Source organism: Coregonus clupeaformis, chromosome 17 (genome assembly GCF_020615455.1).
Source record: "Coregonus clupeaformis isolate EN_2021a chromosome 17, ASM2061545v1, whole genome shotgun sequence".
Classification (NCBI taxonomy): domain Eukaryota; kingdom Metazoa; phylum Chordata; class Actinopteri; order Salmoniformes; family Salmonidae; genus Coregonus; species Coregonus clupeaformis.
Window position 1 is genome coordinate 22,459,671 of NC_059208.1, and position 23,164 is coordinate 22,482,834.

A 23,164-nucleotide genomic window follows, 5' to 3' on the forward strand; every position below is an offset into this window, starting at 1 on the left:
TTTCAGATGTGATTTGTTCACACGTTCATTCTGAAAACCATATGTTTTTTCACGTGATTTTTTAAAATGTGATTTTTTTGTAAGGGCGCACACACACACACACACACACGTACACATACACACGGATCGGTCTGCCAGCGGGCAGTCTGCACACAGCAGGCACATGAAGAGTTATGATTTTATAATTATGATCTATTATGGTGTTTTAGTTCATGATGGCCCCGTGTGGCTCAGTTGGTAGAGCATGGCGCTTGCAACGCCAAGGTTGTGGGTTCGTTTCCCACGGGGGGCCAGGGGGGGCCAGTATGAAAATGTATGCACTCACTAACTGTAAGTTGCTCTGGATAAGAGTGTCTGCTAAATCACTAAAATGTACATATGTAAATGTGATGCCCCTTCCCAATACTGTACATGTCAATTTGTGTTGCTTTTTCCTCAGGTGTTATTACCAAATGCACTTTACTCCGTTCTACTGCTTGTGGACAAGGAGGCAACTATCAAGCCTGAAAGAGACATTACTAATGTACAGGTAAAGTATTAGATAATGAATCATTTGCTGGGATATTTGCATTGCACGTTCTTGTCTAATTCAAGACTTAAAAAATCATGTTCCCTCCAAGTTCACCCACCCGTTTCTGGAATTGATCATATCTTGGGAGTATTTCTTACATTCCCACTGACACCAGAATCCTAACATTTTCCACAAGTAGTGACTAACACAATGTAACAACAGGAACGATACACCGTTATCACAGACGCCTCCAAGTCTATTCAGAGACACCAAGGCTATTGTATTGAGTCGTAGCTAGCAGCCTGTCAATGTCATGTCCTTGACCTGAGTGTGAGTCTGAGTGAGGCAGTGTGTGTGTGTGTGTGAGTGTGAGTGTGTGTGTGTGTGTGTGTGTGTGTGTGTAGCGTGTCAGGTCATGGTGTGTTGAGAGCTGGGGTATCTGTGCTATGTAGGTCTGCATGAAGCTGCATGTCTGACTGGCGGAGAATGTAATCCTCACACACACACACACACACACACACACACACACACACACACACACACACACACACACACACACGTCTGTCCCCTGAAATCCCATTGAAAACACCCACAACATCCATCACACAGCCAGGCACATCTAATGAGATCAGGGTTTAGGTCCAACATTGAGTGAAGTGATTATCCCTGGAATTCCTCCATAGGTTTCTACTGTAAAGTTCAAGACATTTCAAGACAGTTGTCTTGATGAAACCTGCAACAGAGCAATGTAGATTACAGATCATTCTGTCTCTCATTATGATTTTTCTTAGTTACATTTCTTTACTTTCATCATCAAGGTTACCTGTCATTTTATATTATTAAGTAGATATATGTTTTTGTTTGATGGAAGTTATATATGATATCTGTAGCAAGGTATGATGTGAGAGCTTTTGTTATGGCCAGGAACTGACCTGTGGGTAGCAGGGTTGGGGTCAATTCCATTTAAATTACAGTCAATTCAGAAAGTAAACCCAAGTCCACATTTTCCTAATTGAAAAGCATTGAAGATAATTGATATTGGAATAGGAATTTCAGTTTACTTCCTGAATTGACTGGAATTTAAATGAAATTTACCTCAACCCTGCTACCCACAGGCCCCAACCCTGGTGGGTAGTTACAGTTAGTGCGTATCCTTGAGTGTGTGTCCCTCTGTCCCCATGCAGACTGAGCTCGTGACGTCTCTGAAGACCCTGTTGAAGCACATAGACTCCAGTCAGCTCACTAGAGACCTGGATGGAACATTCCCCTACGACCACAACCACTGGGTCACCTTCAGACAGGTAGGAATCACTTCACCACTGTTACAGTCGTCTCAAATGGCACTCTATTCCCTATGTAGTGCACTACTTTTGACCAGGGCCCATAGGTCTCTGGTCAAAAGTAGTGCACTATAAAGGGAAAGGGTATGAGCCCTGGTCAAAAGTAGTGCACTTTATACAACGGGTGGGTCTAATCCTGGATGCTGATTGGTTAAAACCGCATTCCAGCCGATGTCTTTTCCACAAGTTACCACCGGCTAAATCTATGACGTTAAAATGTCTATTTAATCTGTTCCATCTGACTGCGCAATCCACTGTCTCATCAGCCCTGCCAGGCAATTTATAATCTTGATCTCCACTATAAAAAGCATCTAGACATTATCTCCCATTTCTTTTAGACTAGCATTTAGTTTTCAACAGCAGAGCTTTGTATAAACCTTGCTGTTTGTCTCTCCAACATTTGCAACATTGTTTCAATATTGAAATTCGATCTCCAACTGTCCTATAGTAATGAACGTGTCGGCCAGTTGAAATCATGAATCAGCTGGCATTATTTTTATGAATATATACTATTGAAATGTCAATCGAAAACAGATAAAACGAAACGAAATGCAGCTAGTTTGCAGTCTTTCCAGCATCAGTTTGAAGTGATTGTGTTAGCTGTGTTGTTGGCTAGCTGACAAGAGAGCACATTTTCTATGCAAGGTGAAATCGCGCATCATTAGCTTATTATTATGGAGGTATACAAATAAATGTCACTTGAAAACAGCTTAGCCGTAGTTGGCAAGCTAGCAAGCAAGGGATAAGAACGTTGTCAGCCAGTATGACAATGGAACATTTAGAACGAACGACTGGGTCGCGTCCATAGATACAGAACAAAAAGACTTAACGACTGGGTCGTGTCTCTGGCAACCGAACCGATAGAACGAACGACCAGCCGGCCTGGGTAGCAACCTTAGATTTGTGTCGGGACTATATCTTGTGGAAGGATGAAATAATCATTGTTTGAATATGTTGGTAACCCGTTGTATAAAAGTGATAATGCCCTCGAAGCCAGTGTTTCGGGCTTAACAACACCCGTGCCAATATATCCTCCAAACACCGACTTCGAGGGCATTATCCCTATAATGTAGGGAACAGGAACATATACAGTGTGTTTCTCTGGTCTGGTGTTCCCTGATCTACACACTGTCTGTTCAACTATTCCTCTCGCTCTCTCTCTCTCTCTCCCTCTCTCTCTCTCTCTCTCTCTCTCTCTCTCTCTCTCTCTCTCTCTCTCTCTCTCTCTCTCTCTCTCTCTCTCTCTCTCTCTCTCTCTCTCTCTCTCTCTCTCTCTCTCTCTCTCTCTCTCTCTCTCTCTCTCTCTCTCTCTCTCTCTCTCTCTCTCTCTCTCTCTCTCTCTCTCTCTCTCTCTCTCTCTCTCTCTCTCTCTCTCTCTCTCTCTCTCTCTCTCTCTCTCTCTCTCTCTCTCTCTCTCTCTCTCTCTCTCTCTCTCTCTCTCTCTCTCTCTCTCTCTCTCTCTCTCTCTCTCTCTCTCTCTCTCTTTCTCTCTCTCTACATCCCAGAAAATTGAGCCTTTTGCCAGCAGTTGCAGCGTGGCTCTGTCCTCCCTCCAGTCTTCTATCGCAATGCTGAGCAGCAGCAGCAACCTGGATAGCACTAAGGTGTGTGTGTGTGTCTGTGTGTGTGTGTGTGTGTGTGTGTGGTGTGTGTGTGTAGTCTAGCGGTTAGAGTGTCTGCCCTTGAGCAAGGCACTCCAGGGTCGTCGTCAATAATGGCTGATCCCTGGCCGTGACCCCACTCTCTGAGGGTGGGAGTGGGATACATGTCAGCAGTTCCTGGCCATAACTAAAGCTCTCACATCATACCTTGCTACAGAGATCATATATAACTTCCACCAAACCAAAAACATCAATCTACTATATAATATAAAATGACAGGTAACCTTGATGATGAAAGTAAAGAAATGTAACTAAGAAAAATCATCATGAGAGACAGAATGATCTGTAATCTACATCGCTCTGTTGCAGGTTTCATCAAGACAACTAACCAATCACATCCTTTTATCCACGTGTCATGTAGTTTCGATAGGAACAAACATGTCTTGAACTTTACAGTAGAAACCTATGGAGGAATTCCAGGGATAATCACTTAACTCAATGTTGGACCTAAACCCTGATCTCATGTGCCTGGCTGTGTGATGGATGTTGTGGGTGTTTTCAGTATATTTTCAGGGGACAGACTGTGTGTGTGTGTGTGTCTGGTTCAGGAGGTATCGGAGGTGCTGGAGCAGCAGCGGTCTCTGATGAAGTGTGTGTTGGAGGACACCAGTCTGAACAGACTGAGGCTGGAGGGAGGAACAGTCCTGGCCCGTATCAGGAAGGACGAGGCCTGTGAGAACCACAACTACAGGTACTGCTGGGATAGGGTCTGCATAACCAGGAAACGGGTGGGTCAAATGTAGTGCACTATATAGGGAATAGGGTGCCATTTGAGACGCAGGTGTGATCGGCAACTGAGTTCGATCCAAAGATCAGAATCTTGGACGCATTAAATCTCTGTAGAGATTATGTATAAAGACTTTATAAAGCATTCAGACAGTGGTGTGTGCATAACAATTAGCACAAGCAAATATAGCTATCACCACCATTTGTTGCCAACCGACTTTTGTCCTTGTTGTCCATCCAGGGATGCAGTGGACATGGTGAATGTCTTGTATAACCAGGTAGATGAGGAGGTCCATAAACTGGTGATCCTCTCCAACAAGTCCCTGAAACAGCTGGAGAGTCTGCTGGAGGTCCGCAGGTTTGAGGAACAGACAGAGCAGGTGGGATTTTCACTTCAGTCAGACAGATGGCTTGTCTTTTGGCATTTAATTATGTTGTTCTGATTGTGCTTACACACAGTATGTTAGTCATTTCTAGTTTGCTACTACTACATGATCTACTAATGTCTAATAAGCTGCTAGTTATCTCATAATATGAGCAACAGTGGCCCTGATTCTAAAGTATTGGATGTGAGCATATTATACAAAAGCCTACATCCCATCTCATTCTGTCTCTCTCTCTCTCCAGATCAAAGTATGGTTCAGTGTGGAAGGAGCGAAGCACATCACTCCCTTGGACTCTCTCCATCTCTCTCTGGCTACGCTCAAAGACATGAGGCAGAGTTTGGAACAGTTCTTTGAGGAGTCAGTTGTAAGTTTTAAACATTGTTCATTTCTTCCTGACTTGTTGTTCTCTGCTTTGAAAACTGCTTCTTAAGACTCTTATGAACTCCATTTCCCACGAGCCTCTCCTCTCTCTCCACATACAGCAGCAGCAGAAGCAGGGTTTACTGCTAGTCAGGCAGTCAGGGGAGTCTCTCCCCAGCTCGGCCCTGCTGGACTTCAAACAGCACCTGGGATCCATCCTGGGCGGAGTTGAGAGGAGGAAGCACCAGCTAGACATCCTCACCAACCTCTACGAGTTCTACGACTCTGTAAAGACTGACCCAGGATCATTTCTGATTCTTTATTTATTTATCACGCAAGAGAGATTGAGGAAAAATGATGTGATGAGATGTTTTGTGCCGCGTCCCAAACGGCGCTATGGGTCCTGGTCAAACAAAGGGAATAGGGTGCCATTTGGGACGCGGCACGCTGTAAGGGTTGATCCTCCTTACTATGACACTGTCTTGAACCTTGACCTTTTGATAGATACAATAGATACAGATTTTAAACATTATATCAATCATATACACTTAGTGTACAAAACATTAAGGACACCTTCCTAATATTGAGTTGCACCCCCTTTTTGCCCTCAGAACAGCTTCAATTCGTCGGGGCATGGACTCTACAAGGTGTCGAAAGCGTTCCACAGGGATGCCGTCCCATGTTAATTCCATTGCTTTTCTTTTTAGTCATTTAGCAGACGCTCTTATCCAGAGTGACTTACAGGAGCAATTAGGGTTAAGTGCCTTGCTCAAGGGCACATCGACAGATTTTTTTCACCTAGTCGGCTCAGGGATTAGAACCAGCGACCTTTCGGTTACTGGCACAACGCTCTTAACCACTAAGCTACCTGCTTCCCACAGTTGTGTCAAGTTGGCTGGATGTCCTTTGGGTGGTGGACAATTCTTGATACACATGGGAAACTGTTGAGCGTGAAAAACCCAGCAGCGTTGCAGTTCTTGAGCCAGTGCACCTACTACCATACCCGGTTCAAAGGCACTTAAGTCTTGCCCATTCACTCTCTGAATGGCACACATACACAATCCATGTCTCAATTGTCTCAAGATTTTAAAATCCTTCTTTAACCTGTCTCCTCCCCTTAATCTACACTGATTGAAGTGGATTTAACAAGTGACGTCAATAAGGGATCGTAGCTTTCACCTGGATTCACCTGGTCAGTCTATGTCATGGAAAGAGCAGGTGTTCCTAATGTTTTGTCCACTCAGTGTACGTTGTAATTCTACTCCCTCCTGTCCTGCAGGCTAACCAGTGGATGGAGCACTGCCAGGACTACTTCAGGCAGCTGAACCTGGAGGACAGTGGTGTGAGCCTCCCTCCTGCAGTACTTCAGATCCTCCAGGACTATCAGACTGAGGCCTCCAAGTTCTCCCTGGACAACTTCAGCACCCTCAGTGACATGGTCCTGTCCCTGGATAGGTATACCACCTGCTGTAAGATAGGGTAGGGTAGGGTAGGGTGGGGAAGGATAGCGTGGGGTAGGATAAGGTAGGGTAGGGTAGGGAAGGATAGGGAAGAGTAGGATAGGGTAGGATAGGATAGGTTAGGATATGATAGGGTAGGATGGGGTAGGATAGGATGGGGTAGGTAGGGTAGAGTAGGGTAGAGTAGGGTAGGGTAGGATAGGGTGTGGTAGGATAGGATAGGGTGGGTTAGGATAGGGTAGGATGGGGTAGGATAGGGTGGGGTGGGGTAGAGTAGAGTAGGGTAGGATAGGGTGGGGTACGGTGTGGTAAGATAGGGTGGGGTAGGATAGGGTGGTGTAGGATGGGGTGGGGTAGGATAGGATAAAGTGGGGTAGGATAGGGTGGGGTAGGATAGGATAGGGTGGGGTAGAGTAGAGTAGGGTAGGATAGGGTGGGGTAGGATAGGGTAGGATGGGGTAGGATAGGGTGGGGTGGGGTAGAGTAGGGTAGGATAGGGTGGGGTACGGTGGGGTAAGATAGGGTGGGGTAGGGTAGGATAGGGTGGGGTACGGTGGGGTAAGATAGGGTGGGGTAGGATAGGATAGGGTGGGGTAGGATAGGGTGGGGTAGGATAGGATAGGGTGGGGTAGGATAGGGTGGGTTAGGATAGGATAGGGTGGGGTGGGGTGGGGTAGGATAGGGTGGGGTAGGATAGGGTGTTCACTTATTTGCTGATGATACTGCGCTCTATACATCAGGTTCAAATATTTTGCAGATACAAGCAACTCTCCAAGATGATTTTAACACTTTACGAATATGTTTTTTTCTAGCAAATAATTTGGTTTTTAATTAAATAAAGTCCTATATCATGCTGTTTGGTACACAGCAAAGAAAAACTCCACAACTGGCAATTTCAAAATTCATGCAAGTGATAGAACAATGCTTGAAAGTGTTGATTGTTTGAAATAGCTGGGTTTGAGGATAGATTCTGAATTATCTTTTGGAAAGCATATTGATTATATTAGAAAAACAATTCATTTAAAGCTTGGGTTACTATACAGATCTAAGAATTGTTTTACTGTATCCATTAGAAAGACCTTAGTAACCCAACTGCTGCTTCCTATCTAAAACACAACCAATACCTTACTTTACGAATTAATGTCATTTATTTAAAAAAATGTAGATTTAAAATTTTTGTCATTTAGCACACGCTCTTATCCAGAGCGACTTACAGTTAGTGAGTGCATACATTTTTCATACTGGCCCCCTGTGGGAATCGAACCCACAACCCTGGCGTTGCAAGCGCCATGCTGTACCAACTGAGCTACAGGAGATTAATTATTTGCTGCCATTATAAGACATATCATTGCACAATGTATGAATCACTCAATTGTCTGTCACTCCTAAACAGAAGACAACTGCATTGGTACCAATTTATTTTTAAAGCTGCAATATGTAACTTTTGGGGCGACCCGACCAAATACACATAGAAATGTGAGTTATAGATCTGTCATTCTCATTGAAAGCAAGTCTAAGAAGCGCTAGATCTGTTTGTTCTATGTGCGTTATTTCTATGCTTCCCAGATGTTAAGTTTAGTTTCTTGTGTCTTTACTTTCGGTTGTGTACACCAGCTTCAAACAGCTGAAAATATCATATTTTTTTTTTATATACATAGTGAATTTAAGAAAGGAAACCCTTTTATTTTTTATTTTTATTTTTCTTTGTCATTTAGCAGACGCTCTTATCCAGAGCGACTTACAGGAGCAATTAGGGTTAAGTGCCTTGCTCAGGGGCACATCGACAGATTTTTCACCTAGTGGACTCAGGGATTAGAACCAGCGACCTTTCGGTTACTGGCACAACGCTCTTAACCACTAAGCTACCTGCCGCCACTTTTTCAAATGTTAAGATCAAACTTTTTGTGTTTGTAACTAATAGAAGCATCACCATGTAAAGATATGATTAAAAATCTATGTATATATTATAGGTACATAGTTTTATTAGTTGTATTAATAGTTGTAGCAGTAGTTGTATTAGTTGTATTAGTAGTTGTAGCAGTCGTTTTATTTGTTGTATTAGTAGTTGTAGCAATAGTTTTATTAGTTGTATTAGTAGTTGTAGCAGTAGTTTTATTAGTTGTATTAGTAGTTGTAGCAGTAGTTTTATTAGTTGTATTAGTAGTTGTAGCAGTAGTTTAATTAGTTGTATTAGTAGTTTTAGCAGTAGTTTTATTCGTTTATTTAGTAGTTGTAGCAGTAGTTTTATTAGTTGTAGGCCTATTAGTAGTTGTACAACAACTTTTTTTATTTTTTTATGTATGTTTTTATTTATTATTATTACTTCATTATTATTATCATTAGACAGTAGTTGCCATATTATTATTATTATTATTATGTCATAGTTATTGTTATTAGACAGTAGTTGCCATATAATTATTATTTCATAGTTGTTATTATTAGACATTAGTTGCCATATTATTATTATTATTATTTCATAGTTATTATTATTAGACAGTGGTTGTCATATTATTCTTATGTTATAGTTATTATCATTAGACAGTAGTTGCCATATTATTATTTCATAGTTATTATTATTAGACAGTAGTTGCCATATTATTATTATTTCATAGTTATTATCATTAGACAGTAGTTGCCATATTATTATTATTTCATAGTTATTATTATTAGACAGTAGTTGCCATATTATTATTATTTCATAGTTATTATTATTAGACAGTAGTTGCCATATTATTATTATGTCATAGTTATTATTATTAGACAGTAGTTGCATATCATTATTATTTCATAGTTATTATTATTAGACAGTCATTGCCATATTATTTTTACTTAATTGTTATTATTATTAGACAGTAGTTGCCATATTATTATTGTTACTAAGTATTGTTTGTTTGTTAGTTGTTTTTATTTGGACACTAAGTACAGATCGAGGATCAACTTTCCCTCCCCCAATCCTAACCTTTACCATTAGTGGGGGAAATGAAAAACTGACCCCAGATCAGAGTCTTGGGGCAACTTCACCCTACACCTGTTTTTTCCACTGACCTTCTCTCTCTCCCTCTGACAGCCCCCGGCAGACCCAGCAGTGGAACGTCCTGTGGACCAAGTGTCAACAGACCAAGAACCAGCTGGAGGAAACCCTGGCCCAGGCCACAGCAGCAGCTACTGCAGCCTCTAACTCTTCAGCCTCTAAATCTGCAGCCTCTAACTCTGCAGCCGGAAATCTAACCACAGACCCCTCAGAGACTGCAGACAGACAGGGGGGCTGCACTCACACAGAGCAGCACGGGGCTGCTGCAGAGGACCTTGTTTTACCTGAGTTGCCCACTCTAGGGTCAAGGGTCATGGTGTCATCACTGGAGTTTGAGGAAGACACCAAGCTTCACTCCGCAGGGCACTTCTCCTCCAATTCCAACAACAACAAGAGCCCTTCCTCCTCCTCGTCCTGCTCCTTCACCTCCTCCTCCCTCTTCCCCTTCCCCCCCGCCCCAGAGGGAGACCCCCTCTTCAAGCTGCGGCAGAGCCCCTCTCTGTTCGACGACACGGACAGCGACTGCACCATCGACTCCCTGGGGGCCGCCTCCTGCTACTCGGAGCCTGTCTATTCGTCCTCTGGGACGCCACTCCACCATCACCACCAGCACCAGCATCACCACCAGCACCGCAAACAGCCGCTCAAGAAGATCATGAAGAAGACGCTGAGCTATGAGCTGACGGCGGCGCAGGACGGTGGCGGTGGCCATGTTGACACCAGCCACCTGCATGGCTACACGGGGGTGTACATCAAGGGGCTGGAGGTGGCCAACAACGTGTCGGTGGAGAAGAAGCTGCAGAGGCCTGACGTGGTGAGCCCGGCACTGGGACGCAGCCGCAGTATGTCCTCCCCCACCAGACACTCAGAGGGAGACGGAAAGAAGCATAGCAGGTGAGAGGACACACTGTCAGCTAAATTAACTAAATAATATTGCCTGCATCCCAAATGGCACCCTATTCCCTATATAGTGCACTACTTTTGACCAGGGCCCAAATGGCTTCACTGTTCTCTGTCTCTTCCCTCATCAACATTAAATGATAGGATCTCTGTCTCTTCCCTCCTCAACATTAAATGATAGGATCTCTGTCTCTTCCCTCCTCAACATTAAATTAAAGGATCTCTGTCTCTTCCCTCCTCAACAGTGAATGATAGGATAACATCTCTTACTTCCCTCCTCAACATTAAATGATAGGATCTCTGTCTCTTCCCTCCTCAACAGTAAAGTGCAGCACATCATGGATGAGATGATCTCCACGGAGAGGGAGTATGTGCGTTCCCTCAGCTACGTCATCGAGCACTACTTCCCAGAGATGGAGCGTCTGGACCTGCCTCAGGACCTCTGGGGGAAACGCAGCATCATCTTTGGCAACATGGAGAAACTGTGTAACTTCCACTGCCAGTACTTCCTGAAAGAGCTGGAGGCCTCTGCCCACTCTCCCCTGTCCATCAGCAGCTGCTTCCTCAGACACGTGAGTCATGGTGACAGACAGACAGACAGACATGCAGGCAGACAGACAAAAAGGCAGACAGACAGACAGACAGACGGAGAGGCAGACTGGCAGGCAGGCAAAAAGGCAGACAGACAAAAAGTCAGACAGACAGACAGAGAGGCAGACTGGCAGGCAGACAGACAGGCAGGCAGACACTCTCCCCTGTCCATCAGCAGCTGCTTCCTCAGACATGTGAGTCTTAGAATGAGTCCCAAATGGCACCCTATTCCCTATATAGTGCACTACTTAATTTTTTACCAGGGTCACAAACATCAACGTGAGGGTAACGTTTTTTATTGCTAGGCACTGTTGGAGGTAGAAACGCAAGCATTGTGTTGGAGGTAGAAACGCAAGCATTGTGTTGGAGGTAGAAACACAAGCATTGTGTTGGAGGTAGAAACACAAGCATTGTGTTGGAGGTAGAAACACAAGCATTGTGTTGGAGGTAGAAACACAAGCATTGTGTTGGAGGTAGAAACGCAAGCAATGTGTTGGAGGTAGAAACACAAGCATTGTGTTGGAGGTAGAAACACAAGCATTGTGTTGGAGGTAGAAACACAAGCATTGTGTTGGAGGTAGAAACACAAGCATTGTGTTGGAGGTAGAAACGCAAGCAATGTGTTGGAGGTAGAAACACAAGCATTGTGTTGGAGGTAGAAACGCAAGCATTGTACGCGACCAATAAACTTTGACTTGATTTGAACTTTGTTTACATGTAGATTCATTTGGGAAGCTGCAGGGGACTGGGACCCAGACAGACAGAGTCTCCCAAATGGCACCCTATTCAATATAGTGTATTACTTCTGACGCAGTCCCAGTTCCTCCTAGACCAGGGATGGGCAACTTGCGGCCCACCGGCGCTCGGATCAATTTCCCCACAAAAATGTAATAACACAATTTGGTTGTGCATCAGCAGTTTTTCTCTTGTTATGTCAATCACCTGATAGTCAGTCAATTAGCTCATGTCAGCTAACATGTTTTAGATTGGTAAGTTAGTCTAGCAGCCAGCTATCTAAACTTGTAGTAATCATGGTCGAATTAGAGCCCCATTGATTTTGTTAGTCAATCTCACTCAGATATCATATTAAAAACTGCAACATTTGTAGATGTTATTTAAATGGGGGATACAATCTTCCCAGCTCTGCAGATTTTGCTGTGAAGAGACAGAATCATTAGATCATTTGTTTTGGTTCTGTCCATTTGTAGCTTGTTTTTGGACACAGGTCCAGGAATGGCTAAAGGATTGCAATATTTACCTGGAGCTAACCTTGCAGATAGCATTACTGGGTGATCTGAAAAGTCATAGTCAATCGATCAATAATATAATAATAGTTTTAGCAAAAATCTTTATTTTTAATTCACAATCTGTAGAAGCAATGAGAATAGAAAGGTTCAGAACTTTTGTAAAACATCACAGTACGGTTGAAATATATATGGCAAATAGAAATCCTATATGGATGGTGTTAAGAGATAGATGGGAGGTATTGAATAGAGTTGAAGGATGGGACTAATAACAAATAACAACAAATAATAACAAAGATAGCTTATAATGTAAGCATACTGTGTCCATAATAAGTATATACAGTGGGGAGAACAAGTATTTGATACACTGCCGATTTTGCAGGTTTTCCTACTTACAAAGCATTCAGAGGTCTGTAATTTTTATCATAGGTACACTTCAACTGTGAGAGACGGAATCTAAAACAAAAATCCAGAAAATCACATTGTATGATTTTTAAGTAATTAATTTGCATTTTATTGCATGACATAAGTATTTGATACATCAGAAAAGCAGAACTTAATATTTGGTACAGAAACCTTTGTTTGCAATTACAGAGATCATACGTTTCCTGTAGGTCTTGACCAGGTTTGCACACACTGCAGCAGGGATTTTGGCCCACTCCTCCATACAGACCTTCTCCAGATCCTTCAGGTTTCGGGGCTGTCGCTGGGCAATACGGACTTTCAGCTCCCTCCAAAGATTTTCTATCGGGTTCAGGTCTGGAGACTGGCTAGGCCACTCCAGGACCTTGAGATGCTTCTTACGGAGCCACTCCTTAGTTGCCCTGGCTGTGTGTTTTGGGTCATTGTCATGCTGGAAGACCCAGCCATGACCCATCTTCAATGCTCTTACTGAGGGAAGGAGGTTGTTGGCCAAGATCTCGCGATACATGGCCCCATCCATCCTCCCCTCAATGCGATGCAGTCGTCCTGTCCACTTTCCAGAAAAGCATCCCCAAAGAATGATGTTTCCACCTCCATGCTTCATGGTTGGGATGGTGTTCTTGGGGTTGTACTCATCCTTCTTCTTCCTCCAAACACGGCGAGTGGAGTTTAGACCAAAAAGCTCTATTTTTGTCTCATCAGACCATATGACCTTCTCCCATTCCTCCTCTGGATCATCCAGATGTCATTGGCAAACTTCAGACGGGCCTGGACATGCGCTGGCTTGAGCAGGGGGACCTTGCGTGCGCTGCAGGATTTTAATCCATGACGGCGTAGTGTGTTACTAATGGTTTTCTTTGAGACTGTGGTCCCAGCTCTCTTCAGGTCATTGACCAGGTCCTGCCGTGTAGTTCTGGGCTGATCCCTCACCTTCCTCATGATCATTGATGCCCCACGAGGTGAGATCTGGCATGGAGCCCCAGACCGAGGGTGATTGACCGTCATCTTGAACTTCTTCCATTTTCTAATAATTGCGCCAACAGTTGTTGCCTTCTCACCAAGCTGCTTGCCTATTGTCCTGTAGCCCATCCCAGCCTTGTGCAAGTCTACAATTTTATCCCTGATGTCCTTACACAGCTCTCTGGTCTTGGCCATTGTGGAGAGGTTGGAGTCTGTTTGATTGAGTGTGTGGACAGGTGTCTTTTATACAGGTATCGAGTTCAAACAGGTGCAGTTAATACAGGTAATGAGTGGAGAATAAGAGGGGTTCTTAAAGAAAAACTAACAGGTCTGTGATTACTTAAAAATCATACAATGTGATTTTCTGGTGTACCTATGATAAAAATTACAGACCTCTACATGCTCTGTAAGTAGGAAAGCCTGCAAAATCGGCAGTGTATCAAATACTTGTTCTCCCCACTGTAGGTTGTATGTTGGGAGCTTTTGGGAAAGAGCACAGTTAGAAAGATATGGCATATAGAAGCAAACCGAATGGACATCATGAAAATGATCGGAGAGGTTGAGAGTAGAAGAAGTTCAGGAGCAAAAAAAAAAAAATATATATATATATATAATAGAATTATTGTAAAATTAACTGTGTCCATAAGGTGTAGATAGTAAGTATAGACCGGAAGTAGAGGCCTGGGCATTGTTGTTCACTAATTAACTCCAAGTAGGGAAAGGATGGCAGGGTTGAAAAGTAATAAAGGGGAGTATATATATAAAAAACATGGGGGATTGGAAGTGATGCAGACAATTACATTGATAGAAGATACAATCTATCTGCAATATTAAGCTGATCCATTTGTAGATTTGCAGGAAATTAGCTTTAAAACAGCAACATTTTCTCTACACCCCATGGCAAAATGTGAGCAACTGCGGCCCCTCATGATGAGCAGATTTTTTTGTGGCCCACACCCCCATCGAAGTTGCCCATCGCTGTCCTAGACAGACAGACCTTAGCCTATAGCCTCAGGCTAGACACGGACACTCTGCTGGAAACACAATACAACAAAATACACTAGAGAAACCCAATGACCTCGTCTCTCTGACAGGGTGATTCATATACATGTTCCTCAAATGTGTCCCTCAATCAGCTCAGTCAGACCAGATAGATTCAATATAATTTATTATGAGAGAATTAAAGAAGTGCACAAAAAATGTGTCCCAAACTACTGCAAATGAATGTGTCAGACCAGATAGATTCCATTTAGATTATTATGAGAGAATTAAAGAAGTGCACTAAAATGTGTCCCAAACTACTGCAAATGAATGAGGCGCAACACTCTCCATATGAAAAAAGTGTAATTCTATTAAATATTAGGTTGAAAAGATTGAACGATTGTGATGTTTCAGTCAATGAGGCCCTTCATCAGATTTCTCAGTCAGATATCTGGTCCAGGTCCTGTAGGGACTGTATGGATTGGAAGTCAGTGGTATGGAAACATAACAAGGAGAGAGAGAGAGAGAGAGAGAGAGAGAGAGAGAGAGAGAGAGAGAGAGAGAGAGAGAGAGAGTATAACAACTACAAGTATAACACCAGTCAACGACATGATTTGGGTATAAGTTACTTTAAAATGTTTTTTCCTTTTTTCCTTTAAACATGTGTTATGATTGGTGGGTACCTAACTCACTCAACTATAAACAAATAGAAATATAAACCCTCATGTTGACATTTTAGTTTAAATCAAATGGAATCCTAATGGTTGGTTGATGGAATCCAGGCCTCATGAGCTAAATGGGTCTCCGTGTTTAGGCCTAGCGTAGAAAACTGGGAGTCCCAAATGGCACCCTATTCCCTATAAAGTGCACTATATTCCCTAAATAGTGCACCCAATGGGCCCTAGTCAAATGTAGTGCACTATATAGGGAATAGGGTGCCATTTGGGACGCATCCTGTGTGTGTACCTTTGGCTGTAGTCAGTGTGGTAACTTGTTATTCCTGTGTGCAGGAGGATCAGTTTGGAATGTATGCTCTCTACAGCAAGAACAAGCCGCAGTCTGACGCTCTACTCACCAGCCACGGGAACGGATTCTTTAAGGTGCGTCTAGAAACGGCTCTGGTTACCAAAGTTCTAGGTTCAGCTTAACTAACACCAGCTCTAACCTGTAACCAATATGAACCAAACTACTGCACAGCAACAAGCTAATTGTAAAGTTGTGTGAGCCAAACATCATGTAGCTACTGTTAGGTTCTGAACAAACTGAGTAAAACTAGAAAAAGCTCAAACCAAGTTTATTCACCCACTGGGTCATACAGCTGCAAAGACAAAGCATGATTACACAAGCACATATATTTATAACCTTCTAATAGGCGTGGTCAACTCCTTACACATCTAGACAACCAATATATCTCTGTTGCTAGGCAGGAATTTAATTGGTTCCTCTCACTGGTGTAGTCACAGCTCTGCCTGTTACTGAAACCTTGGTGGGCGTGGAATGTATGTGTGAGATAACACTAGAGTAGGGGAGTCGTTGTGGTGGGCCTCTCTGGCCCCCCTCCCAGAGGTTTCTTCTCACTTCATCTGTTGATTTCACCTAGAGACGTATTCCTCACTCCTCCCTAGTTCTGCAGCCGGCCTGCCTTATCGGAGACTAACAATTGCCTTTCACCTCTATTCTCAGAAACATGGAACAGAATATGAAGCTTCTGCTCTCCGTAACTTTCCATATTCCTAGTTCCCATCTACCCTTCCTTGATCCCAATATATACATTCCTTATACATGTAAAGTAATTAATGCGTTCTAGTATGGTAACATGAATCAGTACATTTCAAGCTAGAGTCTAACAGTAGCTACAACTGTACATCTGGTAGTTCTACATTGAGTAACATTAGAATTCCCATTGTCAAACGTTATATAGCTACTGGATATCTACCTATGTAGAATGGTGGAGTTGAATTGACATCAGAATTGACATTTAGAAAAGCTATTGCACGTCTGCATACAGAGTCCTACATCCCCTCTCATCCTCCTCTGTGTATGTGTCTGCTGTCCAGAACAAGCTGTTGATAAGATGGACCTGGCGTCCTACCTGTCTGTTGGTCTGTTTATCTTTCTATGTGTATCTTGACCCCTGACCTCTACCCTCTGACCTCTCCATCTTCCCAGAACAAGCAGTTGGAGCTGGTGATAAGATGGACCTGGCATCCTACCTGTCTGTTGGTCTGTTTATCTTTCTGTGTGTATCCTGACCTCTGACCTCTACCCTCTGACCTCTCCGTCTCCCCAGAACAAGCAGTTGGAGCTGGGTGATAAGATGGACCTGGCGTCCTACCTGTCTGTTGGTCTGTTTATCTTTCTGTGTGTATCCTGACCTCTGACCTCTACCCTCTGACCTCTCCGTCTCCCCAGAACAAGCAGTTGGAGCTGGGGGATAAGATGGACCTGGTGTCCTACCTGTCTGTTGGTCTGTTTATCTTTCTGTGTGTATCCTGACCTCTGACCTCTACCTTCTGACCTCTCCGTCTCCCCAGAACAAGCAGTTGGAGCTGGGTGATAAGATGGACCTGGCGTCCTACCTGTTAAAGCCCATCCAGAGGATGTCTAAGTACGCCCTGCTGCTGAAGGACCTGATCAAGGAGTGTGGTCATTCCCAGGAACAGGAGCTCTCTGACCTCCGCACCGCAGAGGAGATGGTCAAGTTCCAGCTGCGCCACGGCAACGACCTGCTGGCCATGGACGCCATCCGGGGATGTGATGTAAGTCAGGGGGGATGGAGCAGTAGAGCATGGCACCTGCAACGCCAAGTTTTGTGCGTTCAATTCCCACTGGGGCCACCCATATGAAAAATGTACAGTTGAAGTCGGAAGTTTACATACACTTAGGTTGGAGTCATTAAAACTAGTTTTTCAACCACTCCACAAATTTCTTGTTAACAAACTATAGTTTTGGCAAGTCGGTTAGGACATCTACTTTGTGCATGACACAAGTAATTTTTCCAACAATTGTTTACAGACAGATTATTTCACTTATAACTCACTGTATCACAATTCCAGTGGGTCAGAAGTTTACATACACTAAGTTGACTGTGCCTTTAAACAGCTTGGAAAATTCCAGAAAATGATGTCATGGCTTTAGAAGCTTCTGATAGGCTAATTGACATCATTTGAGTCAATTGGAGGTGTACCTGTGGATGTATTTCAAGGCCTACAGTCATGGTCAAAAGTTTTGAGAATGACACAAATACTAATTTTCACAAAGTCTGCTGCCTCAGTTTTGATTATGGTAATTTGCATATACTCCAGAATGTCATGAAGAGGGATCAGATGAATTGCAATTAATTGCAAAGTCCCTCTTTGCCATGAAAATGAATTTAATCCCAAAAAAACATTTCCACTACATTTCAGCCCTGCCACAAAATGACCAGCTGCCATCATGTCAGTGATTCTCTCGTTAACACAGGTGAGAGTGTTGACGAGGACAAGGCTGGAGATCACTCTGTCATGCTGATTGAGTTAGAATAACAGACTGGAAGCTTTAAAAGGAGGGTGGTGCTTGAAATCATTGTTCTTCCTCTGTTAACCATGGTTACCTGCAAGGAAACACGTGCCGTCATCATTGCTTTGCACAAAAAGGGCTTCACAGGCAAGGATATTGCTGCTAGTAAGATTGCACCTAAATCAACCATTTATCGGATCATCAAGAACTTCAAGGAGAGAGGTTCAATTGTTGTGAAGAAGGCGTCAGGGCGCCCAAGAAAGTCCAGCAAGCGCCAGGACCCTCTCCTAAAGTTGATTCAGCTGCGGGATCGGGGCACCACCAGTGCAGAGCATGCTCAGGAATAGCAGCAGGCAGGTGTGAGTGCATCTGCACGCACAGTGAGGCGAAGACTTTTGGAGGATGGCCTGGTGTCAAGAAGGGCAGCAAAGAAGCCACTTCTCTCCAGGAAAAACATCAGGGACAGACTGATATTCTGCAAAAGGTACAGGGATTGGACTTCTGAGGACTGGGGTAAACTCATTTTCTCTGATGAATCCCCTTTCCAATTGTTTGGGGCATCTGGAAAACACCTTGACCCCGGAGAAGACAAGGTGAGCGCTACCATCAGTCCTGTGTCATGCCAACAGTAAAGCATCCTGAGACCATTCATGTGTGGGGTTGCTTCTCAGCCAAGGGAGTGGGCTCACTCACATTTTTGCCTAAGAACACAGCCATGAATAAAGAATGGTACCAACACATCCTCTGAGAGCAACTTCTCCCAACCATCCAAGAACAGTTTGGTGACGACCAATGCCTTTTCCAGCATGATGAAGCACCTTGCCATAAGCCAAAAGTGATAACTAAGTGGCTTGGGGAACAAAACATTGACATTTTGGGTCCATGGCCAGGAAACTCCCCAGACCTTAATCCCATTGAGAACTTGTGGTCGATCCTCAAGAGGCGGGTGGACAAACAAAACCACACAAATTCTGACAAACTCCAAGCCTTGATTATGCAAGAATGGGCTGCCATCAGTCAGGATGTGGCCCAGAAGTTAATTGACAGCATGCCAGGGCGGATTGCAGAGGTCTTGAAAAAGAAGGGTCAACACTGCAAATATTGACTCTTTGCATAAACTTAATGTAATTGTCAATAAAAGCCTTAGACTCTTATGGAATGCTTGTAATTATACTTATACATTTACATTTCAGTCATTTAGCAGACGCTCTTATCCAGAGCGACTTACAGTTAGTGAGTGCATACATTTTTCATACTGCCCCCCCGTGGGAAACGAACCCACAACCCTGGCGTTGCAAGCGCCATGCTCTACCAACTGAGCTACACGGGGCCTATACCATAGTAACATCTGACAAAAATATCTAATAACACTGAAGCAGCGAACTTTGTGAAGACCAATACTTTTGACCATGACTGTACCTTCAAACTCAGTGCCTCTTTGCTTGACATCATGGGAAAATCAAAAGAAATCAGCCAAGACCTCAGAAAAAAAATGTGTAGACCTCCACAAGTCTGGTTCATCCTTGGGAGCAATTTCCAAACGCCTGAAGGTACCACGTTCATCTGTACAAACAATAGTACGCAAGTATAAACACCATGGGACCACACAGCCGTCATACCGCTCAGGAAGGAGACGCGTTCTGTCTCCTAGAGATGAATGTACTTTGGTGCGAAAAGTGCAAATAAATCCCAGAACAACAGCAAAGGACCGTGTGAAGATGCTGGAGGAAACAGGTACAAAAGTATCTATATCCACAGTAAAACGAGTCCTATATCAACATAACCTGAAAGACCGCTCAGCAAGGAAGAAGCCACTGCTCCAAAACCGCCATAGAAAAGCCAGACTACGGTTTGCAACTGCACATGGGGACAAAGATCGTACTTTTTGGAGAAATGTCCTCTGGTCTGAAACAAAAATAGAACTGTTTGGCCATAATGACCATCGTTATGTTTGGAGGAAAAAGGGGGTAACTTGCAAGCCGAAGAACACCATCCCAACCGTGAAGCACGGGGGTGGCAGCATCATGCTGTGGGGGTGCTTTGCTGCAGGAGGGACTGTTGCACCTCAAAAAATAGATGGCATCATGAGGAAGGAAAATTATGTGGATATATTTTGAAGCAACATCTCAAGACATCAGTCAGGAAGTTAAAACTTGGTCGCAAATGGGTCTTCCAAATGGACAATGACCCCAAGCATACTTCCAAAGTCGTGGCAAAATGGCTTAAGGACAACAAAGTCATGGTATTGGAGTGGCCATCACAAAGTCTTGACCTCAATCCTATAGAAGATGTGTGGGCAGAACTGAAAAAGCGTGTGCGAGCATGGAGGCCTACAAACCTGACTCAGTTACACCAGCTCTGTCAGGAGGAATGGGCCAAAATTCACCCAAGTTATTGTGGGAAGCTTGTGGAAGGCTACCCGAAATATTTGACCCAAGTTAAACAATTTAAAGGCAATGCTACCAAATACTAATTGAGTGTGTGTAAACTTCTGACCCACTGGGAATGTGATGAAAGAAATAAAAGCTGAAATAAGGTCCTAACTGACCTAAGACATAATTTTTACTAGGATTAAATGTCAGGAATTGTGAAAAACTGAGTTTAAATGTATTTGGCTAAGGTGTATGTAAACTTCCGACTTCAACTGTATGCACGAGACAGAGAGAGATGGAGGGAGAGAGAGAGAGAGAGAGAGAGAAAGAGAGAGAGAGAGACTTGGCAATGTAAACATATGTTTCCCATGCCAATAAAGCCCTTAAATTGAAATTGAATTGAGAGAGAGAGAGAGAGAGAGAGAGGGGGAGAGAGAGAGAGATAGAGAGTTGGCAATGTAAACATGTGTTTCCCATGCCAATAAAGCCCTTAAATTGAAATTGAATTGAGAGAGAGAGAGAGAGAGAGAGATGGGGTGGTCAGAGGAAATAGAAACGTTCACATCATGTATCATTATTTGTTTGGAAAAAAATGTCAGAGTAAGTAATGTGAAATGTCTCCTCTGGTCTCCTGTAGGTGAACCTGAAGGAACAGGGTCAACTGAGGTGTCAGGATGAGTTCATCGTGTGGTGCGGCCGCAGGAAGTACCTCCGTCACGTCTTCCTGTTCGAGGACCTCATCCTCTTCAGCAAAACCAAAAAGATAGAGGGAGGATACGACCTCTACATCTACAAGCAGTCCTACAAGGTGACAACGTCAACACACGCAGAGTGTTTTAATATGTACTATGAAGTTAAGAACTATGAGGTAATATGACGTTCTACCTTAAATCATTTCAGCCAGTGGGCTAACGTTATGCTATGTTGTTGTGTTCAGGCAGTGATGATTGTATCGTTTATTGTGAGGTGTGGAACCACAGTTAGCAGGGTTCTCCTCAAAGGATTCAATGGAGGCGCTGCACAAGTATGTTCAGTCTCCAAAGCACCACAGGCAGTGTATTCCAGTAAAGTTGACCGTTTCTGGCTACTCTTTCAGACGGCAGAGATAGGAATGACAGAGAGCGTGGGCGACAGTGGGCTGCGTTTCGAGATCTGGTTCCGGAGGAGGAAGTCCCAGGACACGTTCATCCTACAGGCCAGCTCTGGAGAGGTCAAGGCTGTGTGGACTGCCATCATCGGAAAGATCCTCTGGAGGCAGGCGCTACGGAACAGGGGTGAGTTGTGGTGGGGATTAGTGGGTCATATCTGGACATGAGTTTATCATCTCTGTTGTTGTGTTCTGGAACAAGTGATTCCTCTTTATCTCTTGTCTGACCTGAGGCCTGTGTTGATAACCTTCTGGACCATTCATTAAGAGGTGGCATGTCTCTTGTCTGTCCTGAGGCCTGTGTTGATAACCTTCTGGACCCTTCATTAAGAGGTGGCATGTCTTGTCTGTCCTGAGGCCTGTGTTGATAACCTTCTGGACTAATCATTAAGAGGTGGCATGTCCGGTTCTAGTTCAAGTCAACATCAGTCAACCTCAGGTTCATCAAATGGAACCTCTCATTGTGGGTCTGAGTGAGGGTCATAACGTGTTTATTCTCTTAACTACAGAGGTGCGCTTGAAAGAGATGGTTTCCATGGGGATTGGCAGCAAGCCTTTCATGGACATCAAGCCTAGTGATGCTGCCATTAGTGACCGAGCCATTGACTACATAATGAAGGGGTCAGGTAAGCTGTCTCTACGATACGTTACGATACAATAACCTAATATGAGCGGAATTTAATTTTGTGAGGTCAGCATACTAAATTCACAAAATCAATACACTATAATAATCGATCTCTCGATCTCCATCTCTCTCTCTCTCTCTCTCTCTGTCTCTCGCTCTCTCGCTCTCACTCGCTCTCTCTCCACTCTCTCTCTCTTTCTCTCTGTTTGCTGAATTTGACTTTCAACAACGTCTGCCAATCCAGCTGCTGATGAGAAAGCCTGATTAGTAAATTCTCTCCTTCCCGGGATAGGGGTGCATTGTCAAGTTCACCGAAGCAAAACAGAACATCACAACATCTCAGAGCACATTTCTTCTCTTCTTCCTTTAAACACTTTATATGTTCTGTTCCAGCTGAAATATGTGGGTCCTCTCAAAGTCTTTATCTACCCCCATACTCCACCAGGCAGGTCTTATGTACTGATACAGTGTCATGTTTGTAGAAGTGAGAGAGAGGTTGTCTGAACTTGTGTCTGTCGCAGGTGATTTGGTGCATGTCAGATATCAAAGGATGTTGAAGTTAACGCACCAGGTGGAATCAGTGCAGGCTTTTTCCATTGACATTCCAGTGCAGCAGCCTTAACCAAAGTCATCTAATTTGCTAGCATTCAGAATCAAATGACTTTTATTTCATGGAGCAAGCTGGAATTCTCTCTCAACAATACAGAACCTAATGAATGGCTGCTAGCTACCACAAGAATTACAAAATATTTTGTTCTCATTCTACACACAATTTCTACCCGGCCTCCCTCTCTTTTTGTAATAAACATTTGTGTTGATTTTGTACACAAATAATACAAAACAAACACAATGAACTCAAGCACTAGACACAATGAAACATGAACTCAAACACTAGACACAATGAAAGATGAACTCAAACACTAGACACAATGAAACATGAACTCAAAC

General features: G+C 43.6%; 1 protein-coding gene across 5 annotated transcripts in view; it reads left to right on the plus strand.

Moving 5' to 3' along the window:
* The window catches only part of LOC121542601 (pleckstrin homology domain-containing family G member 4B), a 71,152-nt gene that overhangs the window by 42,606 nt on the left and 5,382 nt on the right, over nucleotides 1-23,164 (plus strand). For 4 of the 5 annotated variants that reach the window (XM_041852024.2, XM_041852027.2, XM_041852025.2 and 1 more), the window contains exons 7-21: nucleotides 440-529; nucleotides 1,696-1,812; nucleotides 3,357-3,455; nucleotides 4,061-4,203; nucleotides 4,480-4,618; nucleotides 4,866-4,988; nucleotides 5,107-5,271; nucleotides 6,264-6,439; nucleotides 9,512-10,369; nucleotides 10,698-10,947; nucleotides 15,585-15,674; nucleotides 17,109-17,333; nucleotides 21,082-21,252; nucleotides 21,541-21,718; nucleotides 22,101-22,217. In XM_041852024.2, the coding sequence (XP_041707958.2) occupies nucleotides 440-529; nucleotides 1,696-1,812; nucleotides 3,357-3,455; nucleotides 4,061-4,203; nucleotides 4,480-4,618; nucleotides 4,866-4,988; nucleotides 5,107-5,271; nucleotides 6,264-6,439; nucleotides 9,512-10,369; nucleotides 10,698-10,947; nucleotides 15,585-15,674; nucleotides 17,109-17,333; nucleotides 21,082-21,252; nucleotides 21,541-21,718; nucleotides 22,101-22,217 (2,941 nt within the window). The remainder of the gene's footprint in view (nucleotides 1-439; nucleotides 530-1,695; nucleotides 1,813-3,356; nucleotides 3,456-4,060; nucleotides 4,204-4,479; nucleotides 4,619-4,865; nucleotides 4,989-5,106; nucleotides 5,272-6,263; nucleotides 6,440-9,511; nucleotides 10,370-10,697; nucleotides 10,948-15,584; nucleotides 15,675-17,108; nucleotides 17,334-21,081; nucleotides 21,253-21,540; nucleotides 21,719-22,100; nucleotides 22,218-23,164) is intronic. The other variant, XM_041852026.2, reaches the window with a different exon arrangement.